At 37.4% G+C, this 18,950-nt stretch overlaps 1 protein-coding gene across 1 annotated transcript; it reads right to left on the bottom strand.

Annotated features, from left to right (window-relative positions):
• Nucleotides 1-15,956: 15,956 nt before the first annotated feature.
• Nucleotides 15,957-16,676, bottom strand: LOC141631488 (uncharacterized). Its single transcript, XM_074444152.1, has one exon. It carries the CDS (start codon nucleotides 16,674-16,676, stop codon nucleotides 15,957-15,959), a length of 720 nt encoding a protein of 239 aa, XP_074300253.1.
• Nucleotides 16,677-18,950: the final 2,274 nt, after the last annotated feature.

Below are 18,950 nucleotides of genomic sequence, written 5' to 3'. Positions count from 1 at the left end.
GACACAAAAAAGGTTTCACTTATGTGACCCAATACACCACGATTTGATTTATGGCTAGCCCATAATCAAAATGATTATATTTTAAACCAAGCTAGAATGATATATCACGTAGATGATGCAAGACTAAAATTGGTAACCCAGATTAAATCTAAATTCTGGAATGATAAACGCAAAGAGTTACCGAGTACTCTTGGAACCATTGGATTGTCAATCTTATGGTATATGGATCTTGTATTCAAAGCAAGATGTCTCGTGCCTTTTGATTGATAAGGAGATCGAAGATACAAATCATTGATCTAGAAAAGGTTGATCATTTTCTTTTACCGACAATTAAGTTTATACTTTAGTATTCACTTAATGAGGTACAAAGAAGAAATCTTTTAAGAAGTTCAAAGAGTTCAAAGAATCACGAATTAGTCGTAATAGGATTATCTAAGTAAAGACTTTGATACAAGCCAAAGGAAATGTGATATAGTATCACAAGTTAATCTCTCTTAGCACACATTATGAGATAAGGTGTGGTTAAATGAAGAAATCAAACCCTATTCGATATGATTGGACTTTAATCAAGTTACTTTGAGTTACTTGATCTTATTTTTGGGGATTTTATCATTTTGTCTAAAATAATTTTTCCACTAAATCTAAACGATTCATATGAGATATGAAATGGTAGGATATCATGCTTGTATGTTTTAAAAGAAACAAGTGCTCATTCTCCCTCCCAATAATCACGAGTACAACGGGTTTGTGGCTCGTGAAGCTGTCTTTCTAAAATACAAGTTTATTTCTAGAAGACAGAGTGGGAGAAAATATTCAAGAGCCACAAAAGAATTGCATGTCACAAGAAACTGGTCTTTCTTGGCTACTTTCTTGGCTACATGAGACGTTGTTTCTTCGAAACCTAAGAGGTGAATCTCATCACTTGTTGAAGATGATGAATTAGTGTTACTTCTAGAAAGTAATGAACATATGACTTACATGAGAATGTTTAAGTCACAACTCAATACAAGGCTTAGAGCCATGTGATTCCGAAATAAATTCCAAGTGGATTTGTTAGATATCAAAGCTTGATTGGTGGCAAAGGGTTTTTGCACTAGTTGAAACGCTTAAGTCTATTTGGATCTTCTTAGCAATTGTATTTCATTATGATGATATATAGCGAGTGAATCTAAAACCCACTTCTTCAATTAGAAGGAATGTATTCAATACATGCCATGAGTTTTGTAGATTCTTGCAATCCTAAGATAATGTGAAACTTAAGAGATGGTCTTAAGTAGGACATCAATGAGTTGGAATCAATGTTTTGATCATGTTATAAAATTTTTCTCGATAAGTCGAGAAGTTGTGTTTATACATGGAGTTTAGTGGGAGTTACGGTAATTTTAATTAGTCTAATATGTGGATGGCATATTGATCATTGGGAATGATTTAAGACTTGGAGAAATATAATACATCTATAATATCTGGATTTATGGAGATAAATTTATATGATATTAGCGTCAAAAAGGAAGTCTTATGTTGATAAGATTCATGACTAGTTCAATCAAGTTGAACATATTTGATTGATTCCATTTGCTTCCGCTGCCAAAACAATTAATTGGAAATAATGTATGACACTTCATATACTTTGAGTATGATGAATAGCTTCAAATCGAATTTAAGTAATTGTTACCAGGTAGCCATATAAGTTGCTCTTAAGTGCTTGAGGAAGAAGTAAGGATGTAAAGTTAAGTGTTATTGATGCAATTCACAAATTTGTGTAAGGGCTTATACTAATGACTATTGAGATTGCATAAGGTTTCGGACAAAAACCGTATTCGAAACACCTAAAAATGGTTAAGGAACCATTGTGGCTATGTTATTTAAGAAATGGATTTGCTAGAATTGTTCTAGGCAATAAAGAACAATGAGAGATGCTTACAACGGAAATTGAGTACACTTGCAATCATGAGATGTGCAAGAGGATGGGTCCCGCACACTGTGAAAACAGTGGGAGCTATTCTAAGGCTAGAGAGCCTATGTCTAGATTGAATCTAGACACGTACTCATAAAGTTTTATAATGCAAATGTATACATTACAAAGGAAAACGAGTATGTAGTAAGGTTGAGTAAGGTACAAGAAGTTGATAAAACCTACTAACCAAAGCCTTCTCATGGGCTTAACATGATGAGTCATGTCATATCTCATTTCAATTGGATTGAGATGAACAACTACATACAAGATCAAATTGGATTATAAGAATATGAAGTAGTAATCAGGTATTGACTATTCATATGTGATAATCACATTTGTCGTTCGAGTTTATAAATCTAAAAAACTCCTTTTATACTTTGTTACATCCAAACGGGTTGTAGAGACAATGTTGAACCCCGTTAAAGTGAACCCGGATTAACATAGTATTTGCCCATTGTCACTTGTATAAGGTGACGTCTCGAAGTGACTAGAGTGTGATGCGATTGATGGCAAGTTCAAGTGCCATAGAGTCATATGAGATGACTAGTCGATCACATAGGCATACTGTTAGGAACACTTTGTCTGGCCTAATGACCGCTTATAGAGTTCTGGCAAATTTATATAGCCTGGTCGTGGCAAGAGCTACTATAATATTCTAATGAGTCAATTCTTTTGACTAAAGACTATTCTCCAATGATGGCACAGTTTCAGAGTAACTTTGATTTATGTTCCTACGACCTTCGTAAATGGGGTTAAAGGGCTTATTTTGGGTTATGATGAGCTGTGGCAAGTCGAAGGGAATAGTGCGATAGGAATTGTCCACCCCTTGTCAGGGTTAAAACAATATCTCAGGGCCACTCGAGGAGTAATGAACTGGAAATGCGTGGTCACGCTCGGAAGGTATCTATGGTAGATAATTCCGGTCAATCAGTTGTTCTCCAGATCGAGGAAACCACTCTCGATATGATCACTTGAAAGTACGACCTGAAAGACACCTTGCATTGAGTGAGAGATAGTAATAGGACAAGAGAATTGATGACGCACACTTGTCGAGGACAAGTGGGAGATTGTTGGAGTGTCTCCGACAATAATGCGATCACATTGTTGATCATATTGAGATCACATGTTTAAATCTCATATTAAGAATACATGAGGGAAAGTAATACTTCTTAGTCAACTGGTTCACACATATCGGTAATGATTGGCTGACTAGAGTTTGACATTACTGTCGTACGACGGTGGTGACCAGTTGATCCCCTAAGGTCATACCTATAGGGTAATGCTCTTAATTGATTATTTAATTAATCGTATGCCGTACGGGTTAATTAAATTCCTTAAAATTGACGAGTGATTTTGTGATTAAAATTACGTGTCATATTGTAATTTGATTAAATAAGATTCGGTCTAAGTAATCTAATTGTTTTATTACTTAGATTAATTTATTGTTTATGAAACAATTAAAATAGAATCACTAGTACAGAAATGACTTTTGGCTACGGTTAAAAATAACATTTGGCTACGGTTCCTCGACCGTAGTAAATCGGGGCGTTGCCTTAGATCAAGTAGTTATGGCTACGGTCAGGAACCGTAGCCAAAAGTGACTTTTAGCTACGGTTATTAATAGGAACCGTAGCCTAAAGCGACTTATGGCTACGGTTATTAAGATTTAACTGTAGCCATAAGTCACTTTAGGCTACGGTTCTCTTTTAACAACCGTAGCCGTTTCTCAATTAAAATTTTTAAAACAAAAATTATTTGCAAAAATGTGATTTATTGTAAATGTAAATTCTTTAATTAAGATAATAATAATTAATTACAATACCAATGTTTAACATACAATTACCATTACAAATCAACATCAGTATCAAGTTCTCATAATATTCTACCTCAGAACTAAGCAGCTTCTCTTTCCCGAGCTTCTTCTCCTGTTTGCATTTTCTCTCTTCCTGTGCATGTTCTCTTTCAATCCTCTCCCGCTCTTCTCTCCTCTGCCTCATGCCTCTCCCCCGCCTAAGCAACAATGAAATGGGAGTGGATAAGTCAGGCAGAAAAACAATTTCACGTAACATGATGGCCCTATTTCAGTCTTAAGCCAGTTACAACGAACCTGCATCAACATTCTAATGCAACAGCCAGCAGGTGTGTGATATACACACCAAAAATTAGCTTCCAGATGAGCACAGAAGAAAATATAATAAACCAACCAAACACAAAAAATGTCATTAATTCACTTCTCCTTCAATCCAGAACAAACTCTAATCACCCGACTATTGCCCTCCACTCTGCCTTCTAGCCATTTTTAATGCAGAAATTGAAGAGGGGTCTCCAGAGGAGTTAATAACTTCCAATTGAAGAGGTAAACACGATGTCAGAACTATCGCCTGAAACTTTTAAGAAATACAAAGCACGATATCCAGCAAGTAATATCGGTAAACGTTATGCTTGTTTATCCATTCACTCACAACACTTAGTAATCAAACACATACACTCCGTATAAAATAAGAGGAGATCTAGAAGTGCTTGTGTAGAACTATTATCAACAGCAATGTCCACTAAACGTGCCTATAAGCTGTGTATTCTTCCTTTTTTCTATTCATTATTTCTTTATTTTCTACATTTCTTTTATTTTTATTTTATAAATTCTTCCTTAACAACTAGCTGTACAGAGGAATTCATAGCCCACACTAGCAGCGTCAACTGTCATCAGATTGGGAGAAAGTTTTCCAGAGACTTAGTCACAAGCGTCGGGGATGACAAAGTCAATCTTTGGGCCATTGGTCAATATTTTAGCTTGCCCCATACAGGAAGTCATATGAGTCAGTATACAATCATTTCAACATGTAAACAAATGTATTACACCATCAAAAGAGTGAGTGAGAAAAAACTATAAGGTACTCATAGTATAAGCAAATGTAGCAACATTACTTAGAAACAAGTATAACTTAATAATAAGACTTAATGAAATAAAATTGAGATTTAAGATTTGGGGCTAAAAGCCTTACAATTTGTTTATTATATGTCGAGTTCGTTGTTTTGGATTAAAATGATCCGACATTGTGTGACATTCGCAATACAAGAAGCATAAAAACTTTAACTGAATATTGCTTTATTTCATATATCCTAAAATTAGATATAGTAAGCCTGTGAAACTTTGTCCCCATTTGGCAATGGAGACTCATAAGAGCGTGAGCTTGATATTACGTTCATGACCCTTGTATTGCACTTGACACCTTTGGTTATGCCTACTTCACCTCGAAATCAGTATAGTTCACAAATATATGCCTACTTCATACTTCATCCATTCATTCCATTTCAAAACCATTAGTGTAACACCCCCATACTCCAAGTGCCTTACCAGGACCACTCAGGTATAAGGATACTACCATCTCGGTTGCCCAAGGTACTGAATATCATAAGACAATAAAGAAACGTACTTTTAAAGTAATTATAGATTAAGTGATTACAGGTTCCAAAACCAAAACTAATAAAAGGAATTACAAGGTTCTCATACGGTCTGACTAAAACTATCAAAGCTACTAGATTTCGTCGACACAAATGGAAGACTTCTAAGCGCCACGTGATGACTCATCCCGGCTATCCCATACGCGTCATATCACACTGCTCAATAATCGCTCACCACCCCGAATGGATCACCACGTTTTTAAAACATTTAAACGGGTCGACTAATCACACAATTCAATACATATATCAACAATAAGATAAACAGATGCCTTAATCACACACACACACACATGACCAACCAATTCCCATCATCTCAATCTCGATCGTCCTTTGGACCACCCCCGATGGGGGACCGCAGCCGTTTCCACCTAAGCCCCGCTCATCATACCGAGCGATAACCCTGTCCATTAATGTGCACATCCCCTTCCGTGGCGGGTTCCACGAAGGGCGAAACTAGGGCGTGAGATCACTCCCGCAAGTGACCCCACTCAGCCGAGAACGCATCTCGAGAACCATCAACAAACACAACCACAATCACAATCACAATCACAATCATCATATCAAACAACTAACTACAAAGACATCACCAATATCCCATTATGGGACTAATGCGAGTAGGAAATCCTACCCGATATGCACACACAACCGACGGTCTCTCACTTTGAGTCAAAAAGCCTCTTCTATGAACCCTCCTCCTATCATACAACACATAAGGGCTACCAAATCACATACTACACATAAAACCCCCAAATCTCTAAATTAGGGTTTAACCAAAACAAAGGAAAGACAATAAAAAGGATACGTAGATCTTACCCTCGACGCAAGGAACTCAATGGTATAAACAACGACAAGAACTGACCGTCTGAACTCCGGGAATTGCTAAGAATGCGATTAGGAAGAAGAACTAGTTGCTTTCTCTCTTAAACAGGGTTTTAGGTTTTGTAAAAGTGATTTAAAACAATGACGACGAAACTTAAATACCTTAATCGCATAATTAACAAAACCCGAGAAAACTCCCCAGTAAAAAGGACACTCGATCGAGTACCCAAGGTACTCGATCGAGTACCCCTACTCGATCGAGTGCCCCTGACTACTCGATCGAGTACCCAACAGTCGAAACTATTTTATCTCGCAACTTGCCCTTACTCGACAGAGTAAGGGCTACTCGATAGAGTACCCCAAGACTTATAAATACGGAGTATTACAGTCTTCCCTCCTTAAAAGGAACTTCGTCCCCGAAGTTCAACCCATACATAAAAACAACCATACAGACTCGACCAAGACACAACAACTTAGCTAAGGACTCAAGAACTCGACCGAACATAGAACATGAACTCTTAACACCCACTCCACCAACTATGTTTACTTCCACAACATGACTCACTATATCGTATCTACCACATATATATCTCTCACGACACCAACTCCATACATAACCAACTACCATCCCCTAATGCTGCTAGCTCCATAATATCATCAACTATCAAATCCAATACCAAGACACTCATAGACATCAAACGGAATGTTACATTCTACCACCCTTAAAAGGAACTTCGTCCTCGAAGTTTACTCACACTCGTAACCTCATCATCCAACTGTCAATACTAGCGAAATATTCTCACACTCCTAAACATCACGCTACTACAAGCACGGTCATGACCTTTAATAAAATCACCCACAACACGAATCTTTTATTACCATATGTACAACCATCAAAATCTGTTTTATCGCATCCTACTCCTCTTAAGACAAATGTTACATCCTCGTAACTCACTAATACCAAACCATATCTACATCTCATTACCCTCTGTACCACCACATGTCAAAGATAACCGTCTATAAACCAAACACTCACCATTTTTATATCCAAGGCTCCCATACATAAACATTTCCCATTCCTCAACTCATTCGGCAACAAGACCTAACCTATACCATGAACTCGTAGCAAATCACCATACCCACTCTTCATTATTACTGCCAAACAACATACCTCTCTACGTAAGGCACTTATCTCCCAGAAGCATAACTCACGGTCCGCACTCGTTACGTACACGCACACTAGATCCTCAAGTTCTTTCTTTCATTACCGCAAAATTCATACACAACTTAACATGACACTAATTTCCCCAACACCCTACACTCACTGTCCCAACAAAAGATTATGAACTACCTGCCGCTTTCAGCTCATTACAACTCATGTTCCACGAATCATTTTCCATTACCATGTCTAACGATGTCTCATCAGAAAACAAGATCAAAATTACCGTAACAACCTCTCACAACCGTGTCCCATCAACAGATTATCACTATCCCATGACAACAACGAAACATATACAACTCTATTTCACATCATACTCTACCTCATTCCCAACTTAACCTGGTAAAGAAAACATGAATAAACAAGACAACTGTCTATCAGCACAAACTGAAACTCGCAGAGAGCAACATCAAACAAAACAACAATCTATATATAACTGGTAGGTACTTTCGAAACTCGAATCATAATCATCCCGCATACTCCACCACAACCGGTGACGGCATCACAACACCGCCACCAACAGCCACACCGTAGTGCGAAAATACCCGCATCACAGCACTATGTACCGTGCCCGGATCACCACCCGAGGCACCACAATCACACCGATAGACATCACAACTGTATACTATTCCCATAAATACGACTCAAAGATAACTTCTCAGCCAAGAAAACTTACTCAAATCCACTTTATTAAATCACCACGCAACATATTATATGGATAAACAGATAAGCATCTCATGAACATCATCTCTACCATTTCACGGAATATACATGTGTTATCAATACACATAAAATTATAACTAGCCATGGCCAATCAATCAAATTATTACCTTTTTGGATATCATTCAATTAAATTACCGTGTCCAACATATATACTACAGAACATTCATAAAACAACTTTATAATTATCACACCATACCACTTCTTGTGAAGTCAGAACCTCACACAAACATTTACACATATCATAGACCCGTAATCACAACCAACTAGTCAATCCTGATCACGTAAGTTACCACACGAAAAAGGTTACACTGCCCGAGTTTAACTCATATGCCCCTCATAACATATTCCCCCATTCGCACAACCATCACTTCCTGCCAAATATAACCATACCTTCAATATTCAACTAATAGCGTCCGCCTCATCTAACCACATCTTATACCCTCTCACAATCATACACAACAATCAGGTCCCTACCAAATCAACCTCTTTAGAATTGCTACCTATCTAATATACCATCACTCTTAACCACTAGTGATAACACCACAATGCCATTTGCTCATATATCAAATCTCTTACACTCATATCAAAATAACATGGTTTTTCTCCTATTTTTGGTTAACATTGCAAATAACGAACATCAAACCCATCCACAAAATTACCTCAACATTATTCCCAATGCTATCTTATTTGTGTTGTCATCCAGCTCTCCACCAAATACCTCGTATCGTGCCAATACTCCACCAACTTCTTACTTCCTTAATTCCTCGAAACTCATTACCAATCATGTTGTCCTGAAACTCCTATATAACCTTTAGCTAACATCCTCGTGATACCATTACACATTTCGATGATTCCTTATCTTTATATCACATAGCTCCGGTGAACATTTTCCTCAGCTTACTTTTATCCTTCCTTTCTCTTTACACTCAATAATACCAATTAATAATTCAACTCCTTATTCCTTCTAGCTAACTCTTTAGAAATCTGGTTACCCCTTCGTTGCTCCAAAACTTAATTCCATTATTTTCTACCGACATCATCTCACTCTTTCTTCCCATGGATCTTCTCTTATTATGCTATCACTCATACTTGCCACTAATCTATCCATAGAACCAACGTTTAATGTTCAAACAATTGCATCTCCCTTTTTACATCTCTAGAAATCAGAATTCATTTAATACCGTTAATTACCCAAGGAACTCACACAGTAGTTTGATCTTTTAATAAACCTCCCAAACTCACTCCTTTGTCTATAAATACACCTCGCGACATGTCTCCACAAAGTTCACTATATATTACTCTTCTCAACCCCTTTAAAAGAACTTTCACTACATAAATCCATAACCCACACGACTCCTAACCATTTCCTTCCATAACTCTTTACACATCTCAAGCTGCCACTATCCACATTCTTACTTTCAATCTTTTCATTCTCACGTTCATTATACTCACATCATCCCTTGCCTATATTCACTTATTTTTACATTACTCAACACACAATCATATCACTCATCCCGTCTCGCAAAACGTGCGCCATGCCTCAATAAACTATACCAATCTTCCTTTTCTTTTTCCACCATCTATCATAATCACTTATAATTCATGTCCTCCCCACCGAACTCATACTCATCATAGTGCCACTCTTTACAACATAAGATTGGGTAACTTACGCTTCAGGACCAACACATACGTAAAACAATGCATAAAGAAGTAATACAACACCTTTGAATTAAACATAATATGAAACGAATGTCAAAAGATAAACATATGACCCGAAACACGCATATGACTGCAAGACAGACCCCACTCGATCGAGTACCGTAACCTACTCGATCGAGTTGAGGCTACTCGATCGAGTGCCCAACATGCTCGATCGAGTGCCCCGACTCTTAACCCAAACGGACCTTCCGATCTCGACTTACTCGACCGAGTAGCCCGGCTACTCGATCGAGTGACCCCATACTCGATCGAGTGCCCGAGGTACTCGATCGAGTGCCCAAAAACACGATTCTGGTCAAAATAACGACAAGTACCCACTCGATCGAATTATGCAGACTCGCGAATACTACCCGCATGTTATCTCACATACCCCAACGTACTATGCATTCATTATTATTTCAACGTTATGATTACAACTACGCATTCAAATCTGCGCGACTCCTCATACAATTAACAAAATAATCTACTTCGTGTTATCAAGTGCCACGTTATAAACATCCATCATGCTTTTCATCCAATTCGTTATATAAAACACTTATCATTGAACCTCTATTCTTCATGTTACTATTTACCAAAAGCCAAACACTACCATCTATCATGCTCATATAACATTCAACTTTCAATCATGTATTACCCGCATGTTTTAAATTTTCATAACTTTTCATAACACAAATCACACCCATACACTACAAACCCTATTTCCATGTTGCTAATACAACAACATTACAAATCCACTTCATCACACATCATCATATACGAACTACTTTCTTTTTCTACCATATCATTCATCATTCTCATATACTTTTCCAACGATTCCAACCAACATGTAAGCCAACTATCATGCAACATGCTTTCAACAAACCATATATAAGACAATTAACATACACGCCGCACATATACACACGGACTCCACGTTCCCATACCATGTGACTGGCTTAAGTATCATGGGACCAAGATTTTGAAGTGAGGGCGCCTACTCACCCAAAACCTAGCATCAGCCGGGGCTCCCATTACACATACACCAGGTTCATTTTATTAGACTCCCTATGTTCATTATGTTCATTTGTTACAGGTTCCAAAATCGTCGCTCTGATACCATTTGTAACACCCCCATACTCCAAGTGCCTTACCGGGACCACTCAGGTATAAGGATACTACCATCTCGGTTGCCGAGGTATCGAATATCATAAGACAATAAAGAAACGTACTTTTAAAGTAATTATAGATTAAGTGATTACGGGTTCCAAAACCAAAACTAATAAAAGGAATTACAAGGTTCTCATACGGTCTCTGACTAAAACTATCAAAGCTACTAGACTTCGTCGACACAAATGGAAGACTTCTAACCGCCACGTGATGACTCATCCCGGCTATCCCATACGCGTCATATCACACCGCTCAATAATCGCTCACCACCCCGAATGGATCACCACGAGTTTTTAAAACATTTAAACGGGTCGATACTAATCACACAATTCAATACATATATCAACAATAAGATAAAGCAACCTTAATCACACACACACACACACACAAACCAACCAATTCCCATCATCTCAATCCGACCTTTCCACCGGACTACCGCCGATGGGGGACCGCAGCCTGTTCCCACCTAAGCCCCGCTCATCATACCGAGCGATAACCCCGTCCATTAATGTGCACATCCCCTTCCGTGGCGGGTTCCACGAAGGGCGAAACTAGGCGTGAGATCACCCCGCAAGTGACCCCACTCACCGAGAACGCATCTCGAGAACCATCAACAAACACAACCACAATCACAATCACAATCACAATCATCATATCAAACAACTAACTACAAAGACATCACCAATATCCCATTATGGGACTAATACCGAGTAGAAATCCTACCGATATGCACACAACCAGACGGTCTCTCTACCGCTTCACGAGTCAAAAGCCTCTTCTATGAACCCTCCTCCTATCATACAACACATAAGGGCTACCAAATCACATACTACACATAAAACCCCCAAATCTCTAAATTAGGGTTTAACCAAAACAAAGGAAAGACAATAAAAAGGATACGTAGATCTTACCCTCGACGCAAGGAACTCAATGGTATAAACAACGACAAGAACTGACCGTCTGAACTCCGGGAATTGCTAAGAATGCGATTAGGAAGAAGAACTAGTTGCTTTCTCTCTTAAACAGGGTTTTAGGTTTTGTAAAAGTGATTTAAAACAATGACGACGAAACTTAAATACCTTAATCGCATAATTAACAAAACCCGAGAAAACTCCTCAGAAAAGCAGGACACTCGATCGAGTACCCAAGGTACTCGATCGAGTACCCCCTTACTCGATCGAGTGCCCCCAGCTACTCGATCGAGTACCCAACAGGTCAGAAACTATTTTATCTCGCAACTTGCCCTTACTCGACAGAGTAAGGGCTACTCGATAGAGTACCCCAAGACTTATAAATACGGAGTATTACAATTAGTCATTCATTCATAGTTTTATTTTCAACATAAATAAGAAAATGGAATCAATGTGGCAGCAGAATATGCGGCATAAAACTGCTCCACAATTGATGAGACATTCATTATAAGCTAACATACAAGATTAAATGATCTTGTTCACTGAGAAAAACTGAAGATTGACGATTATACCTAATTCTAAACCGATTAACATAGAAAAACTCCTAATTCAAACAAAAACCCCTAACAATCAAACAAAACTAAGAAATTTATTAGAAATTAGAAGAAGAGGAACTTTGCAGCTTAGAAATCATAACAAATCTCAACAATGGGCTCATAAATATCCATTCTAATTTCCTTTTCTGCTCGAATTTCACTGATTAAATCATAAGAAATCGCAAAAACAGGAAAAGGGAAGAAAAAGAAATCGTGGTACCTGGCGGCGCCAAAGGAACACCACCATCAGGCTGGCCAGTTCCATATCGTTAAAACCCTAGTAAATTCGAACTGTGATATACTAGTAGGGTAATAATACGTGTTATTGTGGTTATTATTGCAGAACCCTAAAAAATGAGAGGAATTACGATTTCAATAGGCGCAAGGGAAGGAGAGGGATAGACAGCGACAACCAGCGAGGGAGAGTCGGGTGAGGTGAGTGAGCGGAGAGTGAAGGCCGACAGTAAAGAAGCGGAGCGGTAGGAGATTAGGATGAGATGTGGATTTGTGAGATAGGATTTTTCGTTGTTGAGGGTGATAATGTTTTGTTTTGACAGTAAACTGGATTTCAGATAAGGTTTTTCTTCTCTCTTATATCATACGGAGTATATGATACTTCTACGATTGTGGGCCGTTTGTTATTATAAATGGCTATGGTTCTTTAAGGACCGTTGCCTTTAGGCCCTGTTCTTTTGGACTTAAAGTCACTTAATTTAAGTTCATTTCAGATCCTATAAGTTCGATTCGATTCGAGATCCTATAAGTTCGATTCGGTTCGAGATCCTATAAATTCGATTCGATTCGAGATCTTATAAGTTCGATTCGAGATCCTATAAGTTCGATTCGATTTAGTTCGAGATCCTATAAGTTGATTCGAGATCCTATACCTCACTTAATTTAAGTTCACTTCGAGATCCTATAAGTTCGATTCGATTCGATTCGAGATCCTATAAGTTTAGTTCAGATCCTATAAGTTCAGTTCAGTTCAGATTCTATAAGTTCAGTTCAGTTCAGATCCTATAAGTTCAGATCCTATAAGTTCAGTTCAGTTCAGATCAGATTAGTTTCAGTCCAAAAGAACAGGGCCTTAGAATACTTTTGGCTATGGTTAAAGAGCAGAACCGTAGCCTTTTATTTTTATCTATATAATTGGCTACGGTTGTTTTTCAATAACCGTAGCCTTTTATAATAGGCTACGGTTAATTTTTACGACCGTAGCCTTTTCTACTTGCCTAATGTCATTTTTCTACTAGTGAATGAATAATATTATAAATACAAGTTGTTGTAGTTTATGATTATATGACCCTTTTTTGTACAAGTAATTGTGAATTACTAATTATTTTTGTATGTGACATATTTAATTATATGATGATTTTTAATATGTTAAAAATACATTATAATGTAACATTTCAAGTAACATGTCACATATGTCACAATTGACAAACGACAAAAATAAAATGGACTACCACATTATGGGTGTGTCGTGTATTTTAGAGGGATAAGGGTTAGTGTGCTTTAATTGAGTTGTTAATTTAGTGGAAGGCATCATGATTAACCTCTATATGATAGGGTTGCATGCCTACACCTTGAATAGAACAACCTAAAAAGCAAATGTGCATGCATTGACACCCTTTTTCCTCCCTCCAAAAACCGGTTCCCCCTTACCCTAGATAATGTGAATTGTTTCATTTTACCATTCATTCATTTTCTATGAGAACACACAAAAAAATTGTATGTGATATTTTTAGAGTGTGCTAAAAATTAACTCTATACTTTGAAAAAGAAAAGAGAGCTCATAAATTTACCTCCTCTTGAACCGAAATTTTCAAGAGCATAATACATATTTTTTTGTCAATTTTTACGGTAGAATTTTATTAATACTAGTCTTATGTTAATAAAATCTATTAAGGGTGTTGCCTTGGTACAATCCTTGGGGAGAGATTCTACACTTGAATCTTGCTCATCCACTAAGGAAAGCTCAAGATCTAGCAAGGTAGGTGACCTTGCTAGTGCCCATTTTGTCGAGTCAACAATGTAAGGAACCGATTTTCTTTACTCTTATATTAAGTTTTGCTTGCATAAGATCTTATTCTAATTTTATGACTAAATTAGTTTCTCACTTATTGAATAAGTAATCAAATGAGATTAATGAATCCCAACAGGTGTTAGGCACCCGGACCGCCCATCAAACTGACGGCCTCTACTATTTATTTGTAGTATTATATATTTGACGAATATTAAGTAAAAAGAATGTTAACTATACAATTTATTTAGAGGGTGAGTTAACTACGTTAGTTTATCTACAATTGTACAAATTATACGATAAAAGAGAGAAAATAAATAAAATATTGAAATAAAGAGAGTAGAGAAAATTTATTTAATTTTGGTTCCCTCGGACCTATTTGGATGTTGACTATGAATGAATTCGACTTTGTTAAATTAACCCAATTTTACAAATTGTATGTAAAATTGGATAATTTCATTAAGTAACGTCTATTGCTTTTGGTGTCATTGCGCCTGCGTGCCCTAATCTGATAATTGCTATCATGCGGATTTTTATGCGTATGTTTTGTCAACGCTCCCCTATCTGGTGCACATACATATTTCCATGTTTCTCGTATCTGATTTGTTTCCTCTCAAATCCAGTTTCGCTGAGTTAGATGGGAATTAATTTTGTGCATATTTCAATGTTTTTTTTTTTTTTTTTTTCTGAAGGCAATGATATTTCAATGTTTGATAGTCACTGGTTATCATTTATGACAATGCAATGATTGCTTGAATTATTGCGTAGTGCTTATATTATAGGAGTATGTGACACCAGATCTACAAGACGACTAGTACTAACTCATATTAATACTATATATATCAAAATATTGTTTCATCGGTTACAATAATCCCTAATAAATAGTTAAATTTGCAAAATAGTATTTCTTAATCAAAATATATTAACTTAAGTGTTTAGCCATTAACTCAAAAGCAACCCGACCTAAAATGACCTATACCCGAAAATGACCGACCAGAAATGATCGACAACAGTCACCCGAAGTTGACCCGAAATCAGAAAGTGACCCGATCCGACCCGACCCGACCCGAAATATGTGACAGACCCGAAATGACCCGACCTAAACTAACCCGACCCGTACCCGACCCGAGTGACCCGTTTTGCCAGGTCTAAATTAGTATATGTTAGACGATATATGGTGTTATGGACTTATAATTATGCGTTTATTCAATGCCTAATTCTTTGATGAATTTTATGATGTGTGCTTGAGAATTGTCCTCTGTACACAATTTTTCGTCTTTTAGCAAACTTTGTTATCGCTAGTGTTAGCGTTGAAGTCGACGGTTACAATAATAGTTTTTTTTTTTTTTTTTTTTTTTTTGAAGCAAACACCATAACATTAATATTAGGAATGTAAACCAAAGTTGTCTACAAAAACAAGCGGAGCAATAGCCTCAGGTACTGACCCAACCCAAAACCGAGTCGAGTAAGTTAACGGTAATAGGTGAGCCAAACAATGAGCCACGGCATTCCCCTCTCGGCGAGTAAAACTAAACTGAAAGCAATTAAAATGACTAGCAAGATCATAAACGACTTTTCCAACTCTACCAAAGTAATTCAAAGGAAAGGATTTCGACTTTAACATCGTGATCAAGAGCAAGGAATCCGATTCCAACACGACATTCTCAAGTCCCATTTGCCTCGCTGTAAGTAGCCCAAATTCCGCCGCCTTAGCTTCTGCAATTTTCGGACTCCATGCCTCAAGCACTTGCAGCACTCCCATTCTTTCAACCTTACCATCAGCATCCCGAATAACCAGGCCGAATCCGCTCCCCATATCACCCAAGACAGCAGCATCCACGTTAATCTTCCAAACACTCCTAGCTGGCGGCTTCCACTTCACCATCTCCTCCCTAACTACACGACCACCGGTTTCACGACTTAGCTGAACTTTCTTCCACGCCTCCCAATAGCACACCGCCTTATTCACAATACCTCGTGCTTTGTCAGAAACACTACACCCATACAATCGCTCCTCCCCGTAATAGTCCTCATTTCTTCCATTCCAACAAGCCCAAAGCACCACTAACCTCTTCCCCAAATCATCCTCTTTAAACCTCACCATCAGTCAATCTACCCAATCCGCCACACTGCCAGACTGCTGCTCCCACTCCTCCTCTCCCAAACCCGCACAATCCCACAAATTCTGGGCAAAAGCACAACTAAACAAAGCATGTGAGTCACTCTCAACAAAACGAAAGCACCGCTTACATGTAGGATCCGCATCATGAACTCGTTTATGCACATTTAAACCGCAAGGCAGGACACCCTTACAAGCTCTTCAAACAAAATTTTTAATTTTAGCTGGCAGCTCCAACTTCCATAAACGCGACCATAGCTTTGGCCTCACGCTCGTAGATGCACTCCCATTATCAGTCATTTTCAAGTTTCGAAAAAAATGATATCCAGTTTTAACAGTATACTTTCCGTCTTTTGAATGATTCCAAACTAATTTATCATCCTCATGATCATCAAATAACGGAATATGAAGAATATCATTAACCTCAAACTCATATAAGTGGTGTCGTAAAAGTTCCTCATTCCACCTCCTTGGCTCCTCCGTGAACCAATCCGCAACAACACTTTGTTCCAGGCCGCTAATTGGTGATATCAGACGGGAATTAGATGCTGGTTTTGCCCATACAATAATAGTTATTATATTGTCATTAAGTGTTATTGACGGTAATATGAGATATGACCACAGTTATTATTAAAACAGTACGTCTTCTGTGAGACCGTCTCCCACTAAATTAGTGGCAGACATAACATGGAAAACAAAAATTAAATAACTCTCTCCCCCATCATGTGAGAGGTCTCTCAATAACGCTATTGAGAGACCGTCTCTCTAAAGTTTTTGTGTTATTAAAATTGTTTTAATAATTTAAAACTTGACCAGTTAAAATTATTGAGTTTTATATTGATAAATATACAATATTTTGTCCAAAAAAAAAGAAAAAAAAAAGATTTTTCCTTCCGAGTAGTCAATAAAATTTACCTTTGTTTACAAGGTACGACCTGACTAGCAGGGACTTGTAGTTTAAAGATAAATGATATTGTCTATTGTATATGATACGAGTGTGAAGAAAAGTTATTTAATTTTGTACTTATAGTCTGGACTACCCGGAGGGTATGAAATTAACTAATTTTCTGTCACAAGGGTGGATAAACTCAACTATGCTAATAGGAACGACCTGACTAACAGGGGACTATGTAGTATAGAGTCTGGTTTAATTTGATATGATGAAATATTTTTGGTAATGTACCAGAACTTTAATTATGTGTGGGAAACGACTTGACTACCAAGGGGCTCATTCATCTTTTAAAGTTTATTGTTATCATTTAGATAACGTCCATGTCTTAATGATATATGTTTGCGTTCTTGTTTTGTGTTTTTTCCTTCGTACAAGATTTCTCATAATGTCAATTATTTCACTGCGAAGCATTCTTGATGCTAACAAACTGTCTTGTAACAATTTTAATGATTGGTACCGGAACTTGAGAAGTGTTCTCATGCATGAAAAGCTAATCGATGTGATCGATAAACCCGTTAATGTAGCACCTCAAAAGGGAGAAAGCAATGCAAGTGCATTGGATGCATATGCAAAGTAGTCTGAACAGAGCACTATTGCAAAATGCATTATTTTGGCTAACATGAGTCCTGAACTTCAGAGGCAATATGAAAGTATGACTCCTGCACAGATCATTGCACATCTTAAGAAGATGCACGAGTTTGAGAGTAGGACTATTATCCATTGGATATCTAAGTCCTTATTTAAATCTGAATCCGAGGATAAATGTTTCTTTTGTAAGAAGATAGGACATTGGAAAAGGAATTGTACAGAGTATAAGGATACTCTGGAGGACAAGAAACAAGGTAATACAAAGGTGAAAAATGTTTTCATGATTTCTTTGACAACTATTGATACTATTAAATGGGTATTGGATCGCTTATATGGAACTGGGACGATTTATTGAATGTGAGTGGTTTGATTTGAAACTGGGATAATATACGTGAGACAGTGTATGAAAGTATATGGGTCTTTGTGTTTCCATCTGTTCGTCCTCCTCGGTTTGTGAACGAGAGTCAGGTATTTATACAATTATAGTACATGTGTATGGGTCTTTGTGTTTCCATCTCATACAAGTTCTTGGAATCTTGTTTCTCTTCTTATTATTTTACTAGTTTAAAACCCGTGCAAAGTTGCATGGGTATATTTGGAAGCATTTTTTTTAAACATCATTCAAAGTTATTTTAAAATATTTTGTGCATATGCATGAAATATTTAAATATGAGTAAAATATTCATAAGCATCTATAAAGAGTTTAATTTAAAATTATT

The sequence above is a fragment of the Silene latifolia genome, chromosome Y (assembly GCF_048544455.1).
Source record: "Silene latifolia isolate original U9 population chromosome Y, ASM4854445v1, whole genome shotgun sequence".
Taxonomy (NCBI): Eukaryota; Viridiplantae; Streptophyta; class Magnoliopsida; order Caryophyllales; family Caryophyllaceae; genus Silene; species Silene latifolia.
The sequence above is the reverse complement of the archived record's forward strand: the minus strand, read 5'-3'. Positions and strand labels throughout refer to the sequence as shown.

Bases quoted from the DNA above. Each gene is read 5' to 3' on its own strand.
- LOC141631488 (XM_074444152.1), bottom strand. From the start codon at position 16,676: ATGGTGAGGTTTAAAGAGGATGATTTGGGGAAGAGGTTAGTGGTGCTT.